Source organism: Salvelinus sp. IW2-2015, unplaced genomic scaffold (assembly GCF_002910315.2).
Source record: "Salvelinus sp. IW2-2015 unplaced genomic scaffold, ASM291031v2 Un_scaffold4076, whole genome shotgun sequence".
In the NCBI taxonomy this organism is placed as follows: Eukaryota; Metazoa; Chordata; class Actinopteri; order Salmoniformes; family Salmonidae; genus Salvelinus; species Salvelinus sp. IW2-2015.
Genome location: NW_019945348.1, coordinates 17,482 through 40,452, shown reverse-complemented (window position 1 = coordinate 40,452; position 22,971 = coordinate 17,482). Strand labels below are relative to the sequence as shown.

At 40.6% G+C, this 22,971-nt stretch overlaps 1 protein-coding gene across 1 annotated transcript in view; it reads right to left on the bottom strand.

The window, feature by feature from the left end:
- Positions 1-22,971, bottom strand: part of ptpn2b (protein tyrosine phosphatase non-receptor type 2b) — a 30,827-nt gene that overhangs the window by 3,929 nt on the left and 3,927 nt on the right. Inside the window, exons 4-5 of the mRNA XM_070441473.1 lie at positions 9,731-9,832; positions 8,806-8,943 (exon numbers count right to left, since the gene is read on the bottom strand). Of these exons, the coding sequence (XP_070297574.1) occupies positions 8,806-8,943; positions 9,731-9,832 (240 nt within the window). The remainder of the gene's footprint in view (positions 1-8,805; positions 8,944-9,730; positions 9,833-22,971) is intronic.

Genomic DNA, 22,971 nt, shown 5'->3' with positions numbered 1-22,971 from the left:
AGGTGTAGCTACTGGAGATAGTAGTACAGCTGCATTGACCCTATTTGACCCAACCCTGGAGATACAGTGAGGGAAAAAAGTATTGATCCCTGCTGATTTGTACGTTTGCCCACTGACAAAGATATTATCAGTCTCATAATTTTAATGTAGGTTTATTTGAACAGTGAGAGACAGAATAACAACAAAAATATCCAGAAAAATGCATGTCAAATGTTATAAATTGATTTGCATTTTAATGAGGGAAATAAGTATTTGACCCCTTCTCAATCAAAAGATTTCTGGCTCCAGGTGTCTTTCATACAGGTAACGAAACGGAGATTAGGAGCACACTCTTAAAGGGAGTGCTCCTAATCTCAGTTTCTTACCTGTATAAAAGAACCTGTTCCACAGAAGCAATCAATCAATCAGATTCCAAACTCTCCACCATGGCCAAGACCAAAGAGCTCTCCAAGGATGTCAGGGACAAATTGTAGACCTACACAAGGCTGGAATGGGCTACAAGACCATCGCCAAGCAGCTTGGTGAGAAGGGGACAACAGTTTTCTGTGATTATTCGCACAATGGAAGAACACAAAGGACCTTGTCAATCTCCCTCAGCCTGGGGCTCCTGCAAGATCTCACCTCGTGAAGTTGCAATGATCATGAGAACCGGTGAGGAATCAGCCCAGAACTACACAGGAGGATCTTGTCAATGATCTCCAAGGCAGCTGGGACCATAGTCATCAAGAAAACAATTGGTAACAAACACTATGCCTGAAGGACCTGAAATCCTGCAGCGCCCGCAAGTCCCCCTGCTCAAGAAAGCACATATACATGGCCGTCTGAAGTTTGCCAAAACATCTGAATGATTCAGGACAACTGGGTGACGTGGTGGTCAGATGGAGACCAAAATGAGTCTGCTTTGGCATTCAACCCAACTTGCCTGTTTGGAGGAGAGGGACATGCTGCCTATGACCCCAAGGAAACCATCCCCACCGTCAAACATGGAGGTGGAAAACATTATGCTTTGGGGGTGTTTTTCTGCTAAAGGGACAGGACAACTTCACCGCATCAAAGGGACGATGGCGGGCCAATGTACCATCAAATCTTGGGTGAAAAACTCCTTCCCTCAGCCAGGGTATTGAAAATGGGTCGGGTGGGTATTCCAGCATGACAATGACCCAAAACACACGGCCAAGGCAACAAAGGAGTGGCTCAAAGAAGAAGCACATTAAGGTCGTGAGGGGGCTAGCGCAGTATCCAGACCTTAATCCCATAGAAATACGTGGAGGGAGCTGAAGGTTCGAGTTGCCAACGTCAGCCTCAAAACCTTAATGACTTGAAGAAGATCTGCAAAGAGGAGTGGGACAAAATCCTCCTGAGATGTGTGCAACCTGGTGGCCAACTACAAGAAACGTCTGACCTCTGTGATTGCCAACAAGGGTTTTGCCAGCAAGTACTAAGATTCATGTTTGGCAGAGGGGGTCAAAAATTATTTTCCCTCATTAAAATGCAAATCAATTCAAACACTTTTGACATGCGGTTTTCTGGATTTTTTGTTGATATTCTGGTCTCTCACTGTCGAGAAAAACCTACCATTAAAATTATACGACTGTGATTCATCTTTTGTGCAGTGGGCAACGTACAAAATCAGCAGATCAAGATACTTTTTTCCCTCACTTTATGAGAGTACACTGCATTGACCCTAACCCTGGAGATAGTAGTACACGCATTGACCCTACCCTGGAGATGTAGTACACTGCATTGACCCTAACCCTGGAGATAGTAGTACACTGCATTGACCCTAACCTGGAGATAGTAGTACACTGCAGACCCTGAACCTGAATAGTAGTACACTGCGGATTGACCCAACCCTGGAGATAGTAGTGACATGCATTGACCTAACCCTGGAGATAGTAGTACATCTGCATTGACCCAACCCTGGAGATAGTAGTACACTGCATTGACCCTAACCCTGAGATAGTAGTACACTGCATTGACCCTAACCCTGGAGATAGTATACACTGCATGACCCTAACCCTGAATAGTAGTACACTGCATTGACCCTAACCTGAGATAGTAGTACACTGCATTGACCCTAACCCTGGAGATAGTAGTACACTACTGCAGTATGACCCTAACCCTGGAGAGTACACGCATTGACCCTAACCCTGGAGATAGTAGTACACTGCATTGACCCTAACCCTGGAGATAGTAGTACACTGCATTGACCCTAACCCTGGAGATAGTAGTACACTGCATTGACCTAACCCTGAGATAGTAGTCACTGCATTGACCCTAACCCTGGATAGTGGAACACTGCATTGACCAACCCTAGATAGTAGTCACTGCATGGCCCTAACCCAGTAGTAGTACACTGCATTGACCCTAACCCTGGAGATAGTGACACTGCATGACCCTAACCCTGGAGATAGTAGCACTGCATGACCCTAACCCTAGATAGTAGTACACTGCATTAACCTAACCCTGGAGATAGTGGTACACTGTATGCGGTCCCTGGGGAGGAAGGGAGGGGATAATAGATCGAGATTAAAGCTTGGACGATAAACTGAAAGTTACCGAGACTGACATGTCCTTCCTCTAACCAAAGCAATTTTACTGACGTCCGTAATTTCGATGATTCTAAATGGTTCAAAAACCATTATTTGCGCTAAACCTGCTTCTTGCATCGAAAGTATCTGCCCTGTCTCACTGTAGCTCTCACTCCCTCTTTGCACACGGAGTGAAGGGAGGGATGCATTTACTGTTGTTAGAAAAGAGGAGAGTGTCAGCTTTATGAGAGTATAGAACGTATTTCTCAACTCTCAATGTTAAGGAAATAACACCACTTTACTGAGTATGTCTATTTAGAGATGCACCGGCGGTATGAAGTTAGGCATTTGTTTATTTGTAGGACATTAAATGTACTGTTAGATCAATTGTATGGCTATTTAGCAACAGCTATATGCTACACAATTCACCACCTGAGGAAGTGGGACCTCAAAAACACTTGAGTTCACTTCTCAGGTGGTGAATTGTGTAGCATATAGCCTTGGCCAGCAATATGCACAAAAACAGGCAGGCACATGCCTGAACGTGTTAGATGAAATAGCAACTTATTTCATGTCTTACTTGAGACTGGAAAGTCAGTCAATTCTAGAGCCCTGCCGCTATGGTTTAAAAAAGATGAGCTGGGCTGGAGAGGCCTCTGCTGCTACCTACTGTAGTAACAGCTGGAGGTCGACCGATTAAATCGGAATGGACGATTAATTAGGGCCGATTTCAAGTTTTCATAACAATCGGTAATTGCCATTTTTGGACACCGATTATGGACGATTACATTGCACTCCACGAGGAGACTGCGTGGCAGGCTGACTACCTGTACGCATGTGCAGCAAGGAGCCAAGGTAAGTTGCTAGCTAGCATTAAACTTATCTTATAAAAAACAATCAATCTTAACATAATCACTAGTTAACTACACATGGTTGATGATATACTAGTTTATCTAGCTTGTTCTGTTGCATATAATGAAATCACAGCCTACTTCGCCAAACGGGTGATGATTTAACAAGCGCTATCGTGAAAAAAGCACTGTCGTGCACAAATGTGTACCTAACCATAAACATCAATGCCTTTCTTAAAATCAATACACAAGTATACATTTTTAAAACTGCATATTTAGTTAATATTGCCTGCTAACATGAATTTCTTTTAGCTAGGGAAATTGTGTCACTTCTCTTGCTTCTGTGCAAGCAGAGTCAGGGTATATGCAGCAGTTCTGTACCACCTGGCTCATTGCGAGCTGTGTGAAGACCATTTCTTCCTAACAAAGACCGTAATAATTTGCCAGAATTGTACATATTATGACATAACATTGAAGGTTGTCCAATGTAACAGGAATATTTAGATTATGGATACCACCCATTAGATAAAATACGGAACGGTTCCGTATTTCACTGAAATATAAATGTTTTGTTTTCTAAATTATAGTTTCCGATTTGACCATATTAATGACCTAAGGCTCGTATTTCTGTGTGTTATTATATTATAATTAAGTCTATGATTTGATATTTGATAGAGCAGTCTCACTGGGCGGTGGTAGGCAGCAGCAGGCTCGTAAGCATTCATTCAAACAGCACTTTCCTGCATTTGCCAGCAGCTCGTCGCTGTGCTTCAAGCATTGCGCTGTTTATGACTTCAAGCCTATGCCAGCCTAACTCCTGAGATTAGGCTGCAATACATAGTGCCTATAAGAACATCCAATAGTCAAAGATATATGAAATACAAATGGTGAGAGAAATAGTCCTATAATAACTACAACCTAAACTTCTTACCTGGGAATATTGAAGACTCATGTTAAAAGGAACCACCAGCTTTCATAAGTTCTGAGCAAGGAACTTAAACATMAGCTTTTTAACATGGCAAATATTAAACTTTTACTTTCTTCACCAACACTTTGTTTTTGCAGTATTTAAACCAAATTGAACATGTTTCATTATTTATTTGAGACTAAATAGATTTTATTGATGTATTATATTAAGTTTAAATATATATAAATAGGCAGATTAATCGGTATCGGCTTTTTTTGGTCCTCCAATAATCGGTATCGGCGTTGAAAAATCATAATCYGTCGACCTCTAGTAACAGCAGAGGTGTACAGTAGGCATCCTGATAAATAAAAATACTAAATGTTCCCTAATATCCCAGCACATAAACCAAGAAGGCAATTTTCTTATGTTGAATTGTACTTTACATGGTGAAAAAAACACATTGATTTCATTGTATATCCCATCAGGGGCAAATCTAGATCACATCCACACAGGAAGTATTATTTTAGCAGGTGACCTAAATCATACATTCGACAAGATTAACAGACGTAGCAATAAAAAAAAAGCACATTTAGGAGCCTCCAAAGAGGCAAAAAATGTAATCTCTACAAATAATTAATAGGACACATGGAGATGTTCCCAACACCAAAAGACGACTCCTTTTTTCCCCTCAAAGTAAAAAAAGCTATTCAAGAATTGACTACATTTTTTCTCTCCAAAAATTCACTCAACAATTTACTGGATAAAAAAAAAAATATGATATAGTGATATCGAATCATTCTCCGGCATCGTGCTTAATTACACCAAGAGAAAATAATCTTCTGGACCCAAAATTGTATAAATAGGTAAATAAATGTAGACAGAGGACAGACAGAGAAAAGCCAACCCCTGATACAATTTGGGATGCCTTTAAGGTGTACATTAGGGGAARGATAATTTCATACTCGGCAAAAGTTAAATCTGATTTAGAAATTTAAATGAAAGAAAATCAATATCTTACAAAAAGCCGATAAATCTTTACAAGGTAAAGAAGTAAATACAATTTCTGAACTGAAGCAGGAATACAATCTTTAACTTTTGAAGAGAGCCAACAACTACAGGTTCAACTCAAATAAAGCATACTACTTAATGGAAAATAAACCTGGTAAATATCTCGCAGCTCTCACAAAATGAACACATGGTAAACCAAAGTGGTAATTAGAAACAATTCGATTAATTAACAATTTAAAAGCTTCTATGAAAATGTATATACATTAGAATTAAACAGTTTGACYGATCCGATAGCTTTCTTAGACTCAACAACTCRGAAGCAAATATCAGCAGACAAAAAAAAGCTTAAAACCGTGATCACTCAAGAAGAAATATTAGATACTGTTAAAATCACCAGGAACGGATGGCTTTCCCAAAGAAATCTATTCAACATTTTGGGACAAAGTAGTCCCCCTATTTACACAAATGACCACACACACTGTCACACAATTCAGTACTTCCTAGTTCCATGTATCAAACAGTTATTTCAGTTAAATTGAAACCAGGAAAATCTGGAGAGTCCCCTGCTGATTATAGACATAAGTTCAATAAATTGTGACAAAATTATAACAAAGCTTATAAGCAATAGAATGGCAAACGTCTTACCAGACTTGTTACATATCAAACAGATGTTTCAGTTTAATACAATATGCAAAAAAACAAGATCTAGATTAATCAATTATGGCTGTTGATGCCAAAAAGGTTTTTGCTCGTCTTGAATAGCCTTCTGTATTCAACACTTTGGAAGCTTTCAACTTTCCAGCTGAAATAATACATTTAATAAAACATATTMAATAAWTGTCCTAAAGCAAAAATATACACAAATAATATATTATCTGGTGGAATTGCTTTAGAAAAGGGGGACAAGACAGGGATGTCCTCTCTCCCCTTCCTGTTTCCTGTTTGCACTGGCAATTGAACCGCTTGCAGAAAGAATTACACAGGACACAAACGTAACAGGTATCAGTATTGATAAACATGAAAATAAAKTAAACTTATTTGCAGATGATCTCCTGAAATACCTGACAAATATCGAAAACTCAATGCCCCCCTTGCTAAAAATATTTTCAGAATACTKAAATCTCAGGWTATAGGAAAACAGCAATCCTTTCAGTAGACCACAAAAAATATGAACTACATAGGATGCTTAATAAGTGACAAAAAACAACAATTATATCAAATAACTTTACTCCATTACTCAACAATATGAAAGCAGATCTAACTAAATTGAATAATCTTCCCATAAATCTTACAGGTACAATAAACCTCTTTAGAATGTCTGCCAAAGTTTTGGTATTTATTTTCGGTAATACCAATTACCCCACAAAGACATTCTTTAAAAAAGTATACTCGGTCATAAGACTTTTTATATGGGCAAATAAAATTCATAGAATAAAATGGAAAGCTTAACATCTTCCTAAGTCTGAGGGTGGTTTTAACCTTCCAGATTGTAATTGTATCAACTCACTACCCAAGGCTTTTACTTGTGACATATAGTTAAATGCACTAAAGAGGAACAATGGGTACATATTCAAGATGCGCATGCTCATCCCCAGAATCTTTTTCCATCTCTATTTTCAAAAGATAAATCTAAAAACATGAACAATTTCATAGTTAAGAACACTATTAAACATATTTCTACAAGAACCAATATCACTCCCTAGAACACACAACCAATCATGACAACAACAATTAACATACAACAATATGGAACACTACAACAATATGAACACTACAACAATATGGGAACACCTACAACAATATGGAACACTACAACAAATGGAACACTACAACAATATGGAACACTACAACAATATGGAACACTACAACAATATGCGAAACACTACAACAATATGGAAACACTACACAATAGGAACACTAAAACAATGAAACTAATATAACACTACAACAATATAAAACACTACAACAATATGAAACACTACAACAATAAGACACAAACAATATGGAACACTACAACAAATATTGGAACACTACAAAGGAAACACACACAATATGGAACACTACAACAATATGGAACACTACAACAATATGAAACACATAACTACAACAATATGGAACACTACACAATATCGCGAGACTAAACAGCAACAATATGGAACACTACAACAAATGGAACATACAACAATATGAACACTACAACAATATGAAAACACTACAACAATTATGGAACAGACAACAATATGAACACGACAAACAATATGGAACACTACAACAAATACTAGGAACACTCAACTAACTACAACAATATGGACACTACAACAATATGGAACACTACAACAATATGGAACACTTACAACAATATGGAACACGACAACAATGATGGAACACGACAACAATATGGAACACTACACACAATATGGAAACTACAACAATATGAACACTACACAATATGGAACACTACAACAATATGGAACACTACAACAATATGGAACACTACAACATATGGTAAGAAAATTAAACGGATTCTACAAGAACCAATATCCTTCCCTAGAAAACACAATCCTATGGAGCAATCCTTGGATGTTCCAGAATTCACTGATAAATTGGAAAATAGAATTCTTTACATGATAGAATGTAGATCGTTTCAAAAACAACAACTTAATAAGACATATACCTTCATTTTGATTTGAAAATATAGTTAGACATCATCATTGAGTCAGAAAAGGATGCTCATATAATAGGGAAGATATACAAAACTGGCAGAGATTATATCCAACTGACAATCTTTTAGAATTTTTGGGGGGAAAACAAGACCTAAAAAGAACTGACGTTTAGACAAGATGGAGGGAAAGTTGGAGAATAACGAACGAATTACAGTTAACAAAAAATGTATATTAATCCAGTGTAAACTAATGTATAGAATGTTATTATACAAGAGACAAAAATTATCAAAATTCTACAGCACAATGGCAGAGTCATGTCTTAAGTGCTAAAAAACTAAGAAATGCGACTCAATAATTCATACCTTCTGGGAATGCTATAAAATCCAAAAGTTATGGATGGAGCTAGAAAGTTGGCTGTCAGAATTATTACAACGTAWACTTACTTTTAATACATCTGTCTGCATATTTKAAGACGTGGCATATGGGGGTGTAGTGAGATACCCAATGGACTGGACGATTCTCTTCTCATCACTCATCTTTGAAAAAAAGTATACTAAAAACTTGGACATCAATCATGGAAAATTAGTCTAGAGCCCTGCCACTAACGGAAAAGTCTGTATTTTATCGCTATATTACTTATTGTCCATATCGCCCAGRTCRAATAGAGATGTATGGAAACAATCTCTAATGCATCATATTCACACCATTTTAGATATATGACTCGTTAGCATTCTGCTACTCCAGCACCTTGATCTAGCATCAGATTTAAGTTGTAGATCACACTGACCTGATCCTAGATTACACTCCTGCATTACTCAGACTTCCACCATGTTAAAGAGACTCACCTTATCATTTTGCAGCTCCAGCACTCTGGTTGTGTAGTAAGACTTGACGTCTTCTGAAACCAGCGTTATCAGGAAATGTGTATCTCTGAACGGCATCTCATGCTCGTCCTGCGTTGGCCAATACTGAGCACACTTTTCCTGTCAGGCGGGAAATACAAAAGACAGTCAGCCAGTCAGTCAGTCAGTCAGTCAGCCAGCCAGCCAGCCAGCCAGCCAGCCAGCCAGCCAGCCAGCCAGCCAGCCAGCCAGCCACCTTAGTTGAACGGTGAAGAAAAGAGAGGTGTATCCAGTCTTAATAATATTCTGAATAAGCACTATAAGTCCCATGTTTTATTATTATGATTATTATCATCATCATCAACGTATGTGTAGCCCAGCATTCTACTTAATGCAGTGACAGTCCCTATAAAGACTAAAGCTACAAGGTTTCACTACATTTGATCAAGTGAATCATTCATTTTCTACAAGTCCTTCTAAAATATGGACAACTAGGTTACGRAATGTCATGCTATTAAAAGGCATCTGTTGGCCGTAACAAGACTGAATAGAACCTCATGACAACAATATTCACCCCTGGCTCCTCCTCTTCCAGGAAGAAGGGAAACTAAACTCATGATCCAACACCTACTGCTGCTACTGTGACACAAGATCGCATGAAGGACAGGTCGGCTCAAGTAGCATCTGAGGCATAAAAGCCTGTGCTTGGGGAACTGTCAGGTCRCCTCTCACAGACCTACAGTAGTACAGACCTAACTGCCATCTCAACACCTCCCACCACCAGACCAGGAATTCACTCTCAACCACACAGAGTAGGAGGAAATACCACTCCACAGAAAGTGGCTTTTCACTCCCCCACCTTACCAAAAATAGTGTGATCTGTGTACCACATGCAGGCAATACTAGAAGATAGTAGTTATGTACTCACTGATCCCTTCTCTATGACTCTGTTCAGCATGATGACAGCCTTGGTATTCTGTTCCCAGATCATCAACCAGAAGTGACCACAGGTGTTCCTCAGAGGACCCTGTGGATYACACACAGACAGACCATACAGACACAAACCCATTAGCTAACCAAGATTACGCATTGGMAAATGTAAGTGCATTTGGGGGTCAGTCAAGTAATAAATAATACAAGATAAACAGTTCTATTTGTAACTTTTCAGGCTTAGAAACATCATTCATATAATATCACACCACCAGGTCAGAGTGCAAACAGATTGTTTTAGTCAATGTGGTAACATTTAGTTCCTCCCCTCAACCCCTTCATCCATTTCCTGTTTTCCAGTCATTGCTCTGTAACAACATCACTGTGGCTGTGGTTAAACAGATCTTCCATAACAACCTGTAAAAACGTCACTGTGGTCACTTGTTGTTAAACAGAACCTGTCAAAACACCCATAACAGAACAACACCCCTTGTAACCAGAACCTTCATTTAACAACCAATAACAACACCCTGTGGTTACACACAGAACCTTCATAACAACCGTCACACCCCCCCTGGGTTAACCAAAACCTTCATAACACCCAGTAACCTAACACCCCGTGGTTATTAAACAGAACCTCAAACTAACCAGTAACACACACCCCTGTGAGTTAACCCAAACCTTCATAACCAACGCATAGACACATCCCCTGTGGTAACCCAAACCCTTCATAACAAACCAGCTTAACAACACCACCTGTGAGTTAACCAGAATCCTTCGATAACATACCCAGTGGTTAACAACACCCCTGTGGTTACAAAACCAGAACTTCTTTCATAACAAACCGATAACCAAACACCCCTGTGGTTCAAACAGAACCTATAAACAAACCAGTAACAACACCCTATTGGATTAACCAGAACTCATAACAACATCACTGTGGTAACCCAGAACCTTCATAACAACCCAAACAACACCGCCTGGGTAACCCCAAAACTTCATAACAACCAGTAACCACACAGAAAGCACTCTTTCAATACATAACACGCGCGCGCACTCCTCCATTTCATTCCTCGGGCTAACCACGATGTTCTTTCCAAAGGCACGCTAAGGCGGATGAAAGGCATCGTCAAAACAAACGGTCTATTATCCTGGTTAGTCTACTAATAGCATGCAGGTTTCTCACTGTCGCATCCTGTTTCTTTCGATTGTTACCCCGACGTGAGAGACCCATGAAACCTCTGACGACGTATTGCTTATGAGGCTCAATACCACATCGGAATAGTAGAGGCGAGCGTAAGTGTTAACCAAAGACCAGTCCCTTACCTCCAACTAAACGACAAAACGGAAGCTCAGAGAGATGCAAGGTAAAAAGTTCGCCGGTAGAAACTGCGTGCAAGTGCTCTTCTACGCGAACTTCATATTACAAGAGGTCACATTCACCCCTTTGTATTGGCTAATCCTTGCCAACCAACGATGATGTTACTGAAAAAATTTAAAGCTCATGAACGCAACCGACGACAGCTTCCCACAGGGTTTGAGCGGGCAAGGCAGACCCAGTACACCTAACCAGCCAACTAAATACAATCGAGAGTTTTAACCAAAAACACCCGCCCTGAAATTAACATGTCTATCAACACTGCGTTAAACAAACCTGTGACAAAACTAAAATAGCTCGTAACCACCCACGATTACTATCCTCTATTTAAACATGAGTTAACACAACACACCTAACGTCGGCGGCTGTAAACCAAACCTTCATAACCAACCACGCATCAACAACACCCCCTGTCTAGCGTTAACACACAAACTAACATAAACGCTTAACATAAAACAAAGCAGACTGAACACACACCCCTGATGGTAAGCCCACAAAACCTTCCGAGCATGCACCAACCACTAAGCAGTAACAACAACACCCTGTGGTTAAACTCAGAGTTCCTCATAACAACCAGTAACAACACCCCTTGTTAACCAGAACCTTCATAATCAACCAGTAACAACACCCCTGTTTTGTAACAGAACGCGCCGCGTTTTCCACAAAGAACAACCAATAGTATACAACACCCCTGTTGTTAGATCCAGAACCTTCATAACACCGAGTTAATAAACACCCCCTGTTTTGCTTGAACCATAACCTTTACATAAACCCAAACAGTGAAACCCCTAAATAAAACACCACCCTAGTGGGATGAATTAAAACCAGAACCTTCATAACAATGACCATTAGCCAACGAGTTGGTAACACAGAACCTTGATCATGAAACAACCCAAGATAGTACACCCTACACCCGCCTAGTGGTTAAGCCAATGAAGCCCTTGCATAAGCCATATCCCATCTCTACCAGTGTTCAACCCAGGAACCTTCATAACAACCCGCTCCCTTGCTCCTTGTGAGCTAGACAACACCTCCTTCGGTTTTTAACCGAACCCTTCATAAAGCAGACGCCAAGATAGAACACTAACACACCCCTGTGGTTAAAACACCCAAAATACCTCTACATAATAACAACATCCACTGTGGCCATAAGATCAGAGACACTAGTCATTACCTGGCTGTTCTGTGATTTCATCACTGTTATATCATATTGTTCAGTTACATTTCAAACTGTGTTTCCAGTGCTTTTACATCAATGTTGTTCTCCAGCTTTACACTATATATGTTCTATTCAATCAACGTTTTCTGTTTAATAATCAATGTTTCCTGTTAATATTCTCTATGAGTGTTACGTGGTTAAGATTCAATCAGTCTGTTCAGGTACTTTAATCAATTTCGTATTTCTGAATTACTCCGACCGTGCTGTCCCCTTCATCCAGGACAGTTGGTAGCTAGACACGTCGGCTTATAAGATCGTCGCGATTTCAGCAAGTGACAGGTTGCTGGTGGTTTTTAATGTCCTTTTTTAGTAATGGTTTATAGTATTATAACCTTATATTTAATAGGATGTACATTTCCTTTCCATACATATACCAAATCTTGAATTTGTAAATTGGTCAGATAACACTATGGATCTTATTATCAATTCCGATGTATAAAATCCTTCCAACCATTGCCACCTGTCTAAGTTTTGAATCCACTCATCCTCATTATTTTACCAGTGGATTTAAATAATTGCATGCCTATGATCGAGAGATCAGGTACGCACGCCGCGCATGAGTGCCTAGAACCATTGTGGAAACCATAAAAAAAGTTATTAATAATCAAAATATGGAGGCAACATTTGGTTCAGTCTTTGACAGAAAACTTTTGAACATAATAGAACTGGTTCATTGGAGTCAGTCTAAAAAACGTTTCCGGCATACATTAGCATCTGGATGCCATTCTGAGTGGTTCATAATAGTCTAATTGCCGGCATGGGCGTGGTATCAATACACTTGGCCTTCTGTTTGCATTTCGAAAAATGACTCTGATAAACTACAAATCACAAAAGAACGGTTCATTTTTTCTTTGTATTATCTTTCACCAGATTATGTGTTAAATTTTCCTACATTCCTTTTCCACCATTTCGAAAACTTCTGTTTCCTTTCAAATGGTACCAAAATATGTCATATCTTGATTCAGGGCCGAGTACATGCAGTTAGATTTGGGTATGTTATATTTAGGAGAAACAATTGAAAAAAAGTGGCTGTTCTGTCTAATCAAGTGCTTGTTCTGTCTATACAGAGTAGCAATCTGAGACCAATTATTCTCGTTTCATCAGTGTTCTTGCTGTCTCCAATGCAATGGTTCATTCAAGTGTTGCTGTACGCTTCAGATAGTTTCCGTTCTGTTATAGGTCATTCGATTATGGTTCATCAAGTGTCGGTGCTGTTTCATCAAGGCGCTGTCAAGGTCTTCAGTCAGTGGTCCGTGCTGTTCATCAAGTGCTCGCAAGTGCTGTCATCAATTAGTGTCGGGCTGTTCAGTCAAGTGTCGGTGCTGTTCGATCAGAGCTGTCGGGGGGCTGTTCATCACAGTGTTCGGTGCTGTTATCAGCGACGTCGTCATACGGTGCTTTTCAGCAAGTGTCGGCTAGTTCATAAAGTGCGTGTGTTACACTTAAGCAGTGTTTGGTGCTGTTCATCAAGTGTCAGTGTTATGTTTCATCATTATTGTCAAGTGCTGTTTCATCTATAGTGTCAGGTGCTGATTCTCCAAGTGTCAGTGCTGTTTCGATTCACAGTGTCCCTTTTAGTGCTGCTTTCATCAATGTGCAAGTGTTGTCTGTTCATTCAAGTTGTTTATGTGCTGTTTCCATGCATATTAAGTGCTTGTTAGTTCATCCAAGAACCTGAAAGTTATAGAAGTCCCAAGTACGTAGTTGAAAAAGAAAAACAATCGACCTAAAGAGGAAAATAATACCGAGGAAGGATGTAAGGTATGAGTGCCAATAAAAAACCGTACAGTAGACAAATGATTTATGGACCAATCCAATACCTTAATCTTGTTTGAAGATTGTATTTTTTTTGTTTTGCGGTATCCCATACATATATACGAAAGATGAAGGTCTGAAAAGACCCAACAAATTACCGAATGTTTGATTTTTATTTATACTTACAAGCGACTAATGCTACTTCGAGCGGCAAAATAAAATTGGAAAAGGTACAAATCACAATTAACGGCAGTATGAAAGATTCACAGGTGGAAGAAAGAAAGTTAGTTCGTCGAGGCTGAAAGAATTTTTGAAAATACACAATACGAGAAGTCATTCTATTGAAGTATTAATCTCTTTCTTATGAATTTATCTTCTTTACGACCGATGCGCTGACTGGATCACTAATTTGAGACATTCTGTATAGAATCTGCACACAAAAAATATTCCCAGCAAAACATTAGAAAACAACAACACAATCCCATGACTGTCGCCTAAGTCACCAAGAGAAAAAGACCAAATCAAAACCATAACCAATTCGCTAATGTTTATTAGAGCCTGATCGACGCAATCCGAATGCATACTACGCGTGTAAACTGGCCAGCCATCTTAACAACAGAGAGGTCTAGGAAAGAGGTGACCAACAATCTCCGTGATTAGGCGACCGACCGCCGATCAACCAACAAGTACCCGGAACCGAGAAGAAGAAAGGCTAGGCGCCCGACAAAGAACAAACAAAGATATACCAGAATTCCCCCATATTTGAGAAGCCAAATCCCTCGGGCTACCACTAACCAACCGAATGAGAAACCATTGGTATCACCCTGTAACGGTGGCTTTGGGCTGGCACAACCAATACCCGAAGAAGCGGACAACAAACCGAGTCTGAGGAAGACTGTAGCACGTGCTTTTCGACAACATTGATACGAAAGACTGAAATCTTGCCGATGATAGACACTACACAGAGAAGGGCTCCTCTGCGACGTAAACGAGAAGGGACAAACACCCTGATAAAGAAGCGAGTGCGGAAGAGAGAGAGAAGAACTCAATTAGTTAAAGCATACCGTGACACCAATAAGAATTAAACCTAATTGACTACGTCACATTTCCGTCATCCAAGGAATTTATCGATCGGCACCAAAGGGTGCACCCTGAGGTTTCTAAAATGTACAGCCTCCCGCATATTTCTTCGGAATATAGTAAGGGAGTGCCATCCTTCCGCATGACCCACCATGTTCTCTGCCGTGATGTAGTTTCCTTTTCATCGTTCTCCCTACGCTAGTTCTTTAACTTGCTGTGATCAACCTATCTACCACACAACCACAGAAGAGCGAACGTAATATTGAACAGACATATCCCAAGTGAAAGCACAAGTTCATGTAGTATTGCATTAGCCCTGCAAAATGAACTTGCCTCATTCGAGAGAACAAAAGTTTTGCTGAATCATTAGAAGTTGGTAAATCAAGTACAGTTGCGCACAGATCAATTGGCTATGCTAGTCAAGACAACCTACACAACCAAACATTTTATGTCTGAGAGAAACAACGCATAATAGAAAGAGAGTATTGAAGTTCCCATTCACATCGATGATTTGCCATCTCTCTGTATCCCGGTCCCCGGATTGCCTTTTTCGATAATTTTAGGCAACCTTTTACAGCGGCTAGTCCCATGGCGACTGATTAAATCCGTATTTCCCCCTGCCAAAAAAACCTCGTTATTAGATCCCATCCACCCGCCACCTATAGACTATGACATCCATGCCTTACGACGCTCTGTAAGGACAAGAGTTATACAATAGTACGCTATACCTCTCTCTCAAATCCGTCCGTGATGTTTATCCCGCCACATGAAGGTTCCTCCAGGACAACCACAAGGGAGCCGGACTAAACTTTCGAGACATTTACCCACGAGTCATCACATAGAATCTACCCCGAATGTTAGAGTGAAATGAATAGCAAAATTCCTCTCGGTCAGACCCCACTTGCGTATGGAAGTTCTAGAATAAAATGACCACGATCCCTGTTGGAGATCTTGTCTTTTATGAAGGGCAAGCATATACTATGAAACTTTTCAAACCTAAGGGAGAATTAACGTCGCTTACCTTAGAGTGGTTTGCCATAATCATTCCGACTACTTCACCTCCCATCGTCATAACTTCAAAGTTCAATAACACCTCTGCTATAGGGGACGAACCTGATACTCGAATTTTCGCTAACTCAACAATTATTATGAAAGTGGGTTAGTATCGTCACCTGTCATTTTTTCGGTTTTGCGGTCTGTGATCTAATCCCAAATAAACTAAATCTCTTTAGAGTAATTATAGCAGTCAACAGGTTTACACGTGAAATTAGGTGCGCGAAGATACCAGTGAGCAAAGACAAGAGAGCACCAAGGAATCCCTACTCATCAGAAGATTCACTACTGATCTTATAAAAAAATAATCAATTACTAGGAAGATATGTTACTACTGAAGCCGACCAATTTGAATCTCATAATTGGCACATGCAGAAATACTTGAGAGTCAAACACCAACGTTCATTCATTATGATCAAAAGTGCCGACTAACCAATATATAAGAGATAGAAAAAGAGCGATGGCGTGAGCAATGAGATCCCATTGTCCTATATGAAAACAAAACATAGCAGTGGCTATGTGGAGACCCATGAGGATATAAAGGTCAGCAAGTCATAACAATCTAAAGTAGATAGGGTTACTAAAGGGTAAAAGGGGGAAGAACCACATACTTCGTTTAAACTGCCCGGTTTTGGACTAATGAACCCCTACTGTTACCCAGTAATTATAAACATACTTTCCTACTAGATGCTTGGCGATACATAAGTTCCATCTAATTTATGTGTATGTGGTCCGTCTTGAAATATGAAATTGAGGACGAAGAGCGAAGTCCTTCAAAATTCCTTATTGTGACCCAGAAAATCTCCCTCGTAATGGATATATTAATCCCTCAAATATAATTGCACGTACCACTATAGCAAACAACAGGAACTACCACCGAATAGTCTCAGTTATACTATTTGGGAGAAATTCGATCCACCTTATATTCGTGTCAAAACAAGGTTTTTGTGTATTGTCATCTGACTTATTTACTTTAATTATCTACATTAGGTAAGAGAGGTATATAATAAAAGAAGATCCAAGACAGTGTCAAAAATTACGTTATTATTAATACTCGTACCTCAAACACTGTCATAATGTTTAATTAAGCCAGCCAAAAAAAATGAGGTTGTGTGTTAAGTTCGTGCGTACTTTCCATCATATGTTATCATACTACATCGATGTCTAATAGTTCGAAAGCCCACACAGACCCAATAGAGGTTTGATAGGTCCTTATTTATTCTTGACGATCATGTTGATCCAAACCCCTGACGTGTTTGTAGCCTGTCATCTAATCGTACTAAATGTGTATAAGAGACACTACCGTCCAAGACCCCAAAAGATTAAGGCTAGCTAGCCTAGATAACTCTGAGCCGCCACCGACATTTATTCCCTCGTTGTAACCGCAGGCCCATAGCGAGCTTAAATAACTCGCAAGATGCCCATGGCACTGTTGCTTTGCGAAGGTCACCTGTGGCTGCTTAGTTATTCTGCTTAGTTTGCCCTCTACCGAGCTAATACTTCAATGAGGAAATTCAACGCCCTTTTCCACAGGTTCCATCAGATGTCTACACACAAAAAGTGAATATTGTCTGTAAAGCAACGCGTAAAGAGATGTTGGGTTTCTAAACTCTGCTACTCCTTTCCTTCCTACTACCACCGCTTAAGCCCTCGGTAGTGATAAACGATGTGCATACCAGCCTTTGCCACGTACTTTTCTCTGAAATCGTCTTGGTCTTAACCCACCCACTATACCAAAGCAAGGTTTCACCACTCCATGTGCTACTCAGAGAAGAGAAGTGGTCAACCGGTCAAGCCCAAATATGATCTGCTGTTGATTTGGGTCGTGTGTTATTTGCTCTGCTCGAGGCTACGGCAAGGTCGTGGAATGCCAGAGCAAGTGCATCCTCCTCCGAATCACGACGTTGCTCTTTAGTTGGTTTCTCAATCTCTCAGTAAGATACGTCGTATGCCATGTTGGTGTGGGTCATCTCTCGCGCTCACCCAGGGGCTCTTGCTGGTCCGAAGGTGCACCATCTACATCTTGTGTCTAGTGATTATTTAGAAATTCAAGCGCATCTGTTGTGCTCCAATGATAACCAATATTAAACAAATTCCCCGCTGACCAGTGCCTCTTTCCGTAGTTATTATTTCTGTACCAAATAGCCTGCTTTTTTCGTGCCCTGGTTCTACACTCAGCGTACGTCCATTCTGAGAAATAAGCCACAGTGGACTTACCCCACTGCGATTCATCCTGCCCGTGAGTCCGTGTCACCTGATTATTCAGCGTAAGGTCCTTTATCTATTCTCCATCATCCACAAATCCCAAGTCACACGCACAGCTTCTCCCCAACCCAGACTAGCCCATCAATGTGTCCAATTTTATGCAACTTAGTAGGGTGAACTTGGCACCCTCAAATGTTTGTACTCTCGTGTGCTTTAGGTAAGTAACATCCGGTGCCATCTTCGACCCCCTTTGCAATTCCCGTTTCATCCAACTATGTCTCCAAGGCATATGCGCTCTGTTTGGTGTCTCATCTCCGGAGTGTCCTCTCTTCCCGGCTCACCCTTCTGCGCTATCACTCCTTTTAAGACTGTCTCTTCATTCTTTATCAATATGTGTGATAATGAGATAACCCTAGAAAGTCCGATTAATCAAAGTACATTGTTCAACCCAAATAAGCACAACTCCACCGCACACGAAAACAAAAAAAAACCACAAAACAACCGATAACAGCCTTTTGTCCCCCCTGTCAGTTGACGTCTCTAACTACCCCGGTGCCGTAATGTAATGGCATGCGCCCAGAAAAGGTCCTCGTATCGTTTGTTCGACTTTAAAAGCCACAGCATTTTCACATTTTCCTCCATTTTATTTAATATGTGTGATTTGGAGTATGGGTCTCTTCTCCTTATGCTGTTGTCTCTCTTGTTTCACCACTCGGTTTCACCCTAGGTGCCCTCTGTCCTCGTTTCTCAGCTTCGCGATAAACAAACAGCTCCTTAAATCGTGCTAGTGTGCCTTTCAATCTCCTCAATCGACGAGAACGATATTCTATTTGTATATGCGAATTCTTCTAACCTCTCGCGTCAGCGCTCTAATTGCAACTTGTTGATTCTGCACCCTGGGTGGTTCTAACTAGTCAGTCGACAAACTTCGGTAGTTTCAGAGAATTTAACTCTTCTTTTTTTTCTCTCGTTCTTACGTTCAAGAAAGAGGGAAGTGTTCTTCTAACTTGAGTATTCACCCTCGTTTCATCAACCATCATGGATGCTACATCGCTTGGGTCCTTTTGTAATCTCTCTCGGTGTTGTCTGTTAATTTCGGTTTCCTCTTCGAAGAAAGGTTGTTTGTCTCTCCCTCGGGTTAATCACCGCGTTCCCCTCGTTATCACCCTTCCCTGCGTAGTGCTCTGTCTAGTGTCTCTAAGTTGTGTCGTCTTCTCGCGTTTCCACCCTCGGTATCCACTTACCCGTAAGTATAAATTCCGCTAGCGTATGCTCTTCACATCAAATAATTTAGTCTTGCTTCTCTCGTGTGTCTCTCTCTGTTGGTTTCTCTCTTAGTTTCACCTTGAATTTCACTCGTGGTGATTCGCTCATCTGTCTAGAGTTTGTTTGGTCCTGTCTCGTCTATTCAATTAACTCGATACCTCATCTTCTACGTTGGTGTGTCTCTTAACGAAATTGCTAAGGATGGGGTTGTCTGCCTCTTGGGGTCTTCTGCTGTGTTGTCTCTCCACCTCTCAGTCGTCTCTTTCACATAGTAATATCGAAGTAGTTTTATGTTAATATAAGCTATTCTAAGGCACTACCTATACAGACTAGAGAACATGAACGAGAATGTAGCGGTGAATTACACCGGCTGGGTAAAATTTTGAGTTATTGTAGACTCCACTGGTTCTCGAGGCGTTAGACCAGTATCAAACAACGACGTCTGTTGAAAGGGAAATTATGGAGACTAGAACAGTAGGCTGCAAGACGTATACTCCCAAAATCATTCACTCTCCAAAGTAGAAGCCCATTGCTTATAAGTTGCTAACTCCTTTCCCTGGTCCGTTAGTAGCAATGCACAACAAACTGTTAGCGGAGGTTATCTCGAATTTGACACGTCCTCAACTATTCCAGACCGTGCAGGAGAAGCACATATGCCTATAAACACTTAACAATCACAGTCCCACCCATGGGACAGTGACCTACGAGTCAGAAAGAGAATTGGGAGCTGCCAATTAAGACTTTCGAACCATGCTTCCATGGTTTGTAAGTCTACCGTGAGTTTTATTAGTAGACAGTAAGTACCATACACACAACCGACTTTTACTTATAATTAAAAGCTCGTGAAAATAATCTCGCTACTTTTTTTTTTTTTTATCTATAGGCAGCCGAAGTACCGTGCTTATTGTATTTGTATTTAATACCTAGTAAATAAATATGAATTACAAACACACTATATAAATATCCTTTTCTAAACGTTAATCTACTCATAAAATTATATATGCCTTACCTGCCAAATACCTCTGGACCAATGGATTCCAGGGCACACGAGAATGGACTTCAGTCAAAACCTTGATCTTGGTTCTATAAAGTCTGTTGAAGTAGTAATTGATCAGAAAAACAGAACTATAAAGAGTGGAAAGCCTGACTGTAATGACACTAGGCCATGATGGACAAACTCAAAAAGACCCTTAGAATACGGCTTTCAACCACATAGTAACAGCTGCCGATCCTTAATCCACTCACCCCGACAGTAAAGTCATAGTGATTATTTTTATCCAGATCTGCCCAACAACTTAGGTGACAGATATCGTGTAATTTCTGGTGTCTTCAATTATCCGATCTAGTCCATTTTTGCCTCTCTGAATAGAGCTATAAGCCAGTCTTGCCATGAATGCATAGTTGTTAAATCAAATAAGTTCGTTCTACTACTAGAAGCCGATATGGAAGAGAGATGATGATGGCAACGTATCTCCAAGATCTGACCTCTCCAATCTGGACCATCGTCAAAGAAATGCTCGTTAATAGGTGGCCCCAGCCTAGAGATATCACCCTAGCAAGTCTCTTCTAGTGATGCGAGAGTGTCTAGTGCAGTTTAGAACTACGAGCGTCTCCGCTCTCGTTACTGTACGGATGTTATCTATGCAGTAGGGAATACAGGAAAGGTCTGAAACTCTTTGCCTAGTGTAAGGCGTTGCCTTAAAGTAGTTTGAGCGCTGACTTACCCGAGCTGTGCTCCTCTGTATAGATCCAGTGTTCGCGATATGTACTGACTACAGCTGCTCTCCGGAGTTAATGACCAGCTACAAACACGTGTTCTGCAATGTTACCCACTAGTCCCTTCCAAAGATACCCCTGTACTGACATAGGTCTGTCTCTCCTAACTAGTCTGTGGCACAAGTGGTTTATTTGAGAATCTGGCTAGATAACGAACTAAGTTTTTACCTGCATTGGGTTAGCTGACAACAGCATCCCGGCGTCTTGTGAAATCGCTGAGAGTTTTAGTCAAAGAGTACGGAGACCTCCAAACAATTGCTGCGTCTTTCTGGCCCTAGTGTTCGGCAGGAGATTGTTTTAATCCAATGATTTGTCGATAAGCAAATCCTCATGTTTTTACGAGTCTGTTTTAACTAGGACACTCACTGATAAAGATGGATGAACTAACCCACGCAGTTTACGCCGTTCTTGGTTTGTTTTTGTCCCCTCCTTGACCAGTATAGTTGTGCTGATGAAACCTGCCTTTGTCATGATTAATTTTTAGGGCATGAATTATTCCTATCCGTAAGGAATTCCTGCCTCTTCTGATAACAGTCACCTGAATTCTCAAGATCCTACTTTCAGGAATTGGCCACCGCTCAAACCCTTCGAAACAGTACTCTACCCACCTATAGAGCAACTAAATCACCCTCTCATCTGCAATGTTCCCGCCACCTCATGCATCGTGGCCCAGTCCACATCCCCCCAGGCCCAAGTTGTGACCCAGAATCCCTAAAATACAACTACCGTTCTGACTTGTCTGGTAACATATCGAAATAGTCTTGACCTGTGTGTCCTTCAGGACCTAGTCATGTGCTACAGCTCTAAGCCTACGCCCAGGAAGGAACATATTTCGTATTCAATAAGGTGCTGAATTAATGTCTGTGAATGACTAAACCGTGTGTTTGCAGGAAATACATGAATCAGGTCCCGGACTACAGACGTGGATGCGTACATGTGCCCTTTAATATAGTTGCTTAGTATTGATCACGAGGAAAGTTCGGGTCCAGCGGAGTACCGAATTACCAGAAGATGGTAGTACCCAGTAGCTCCATGTGATAACGGTTGAACTCAAATACCTCCTCTCTAGTATCTGCCTGAGCTGTCTTTAAAATGGTTTTTGTTGTTAGTGTGTCTTGACACAGCCCATGTTATTAACCGAGCGATAGTAGGTTGCCCAGTAATCTACAGATCAACCCAATCAGTCCCAGATTTCGTCAAGAGAACACCTGTTTGTCCGTGATTTAGAAGATATGAAGGGGCAAAACCTATTCATCTTTAGGCTGCTCTTGCGTGCAGAAGGTTGCTTAGTAGATTAGTGAGACATATCCTACATGCTGGAAACAAAAAACTTTGGTCTTTCCAATCGGTGTGGATATGTCTGTTCATATAGTGACTATTTCGTTCCCTTTGGTTAGTCTGTGTAAGTTAATCGTAAGCGAGACGCGAGCGCTTCATACACTGGGAGAGGAAACAATGTGTAGACACAAACATACTAACGCGACCATCACTCTATGGCTCTCTGTCA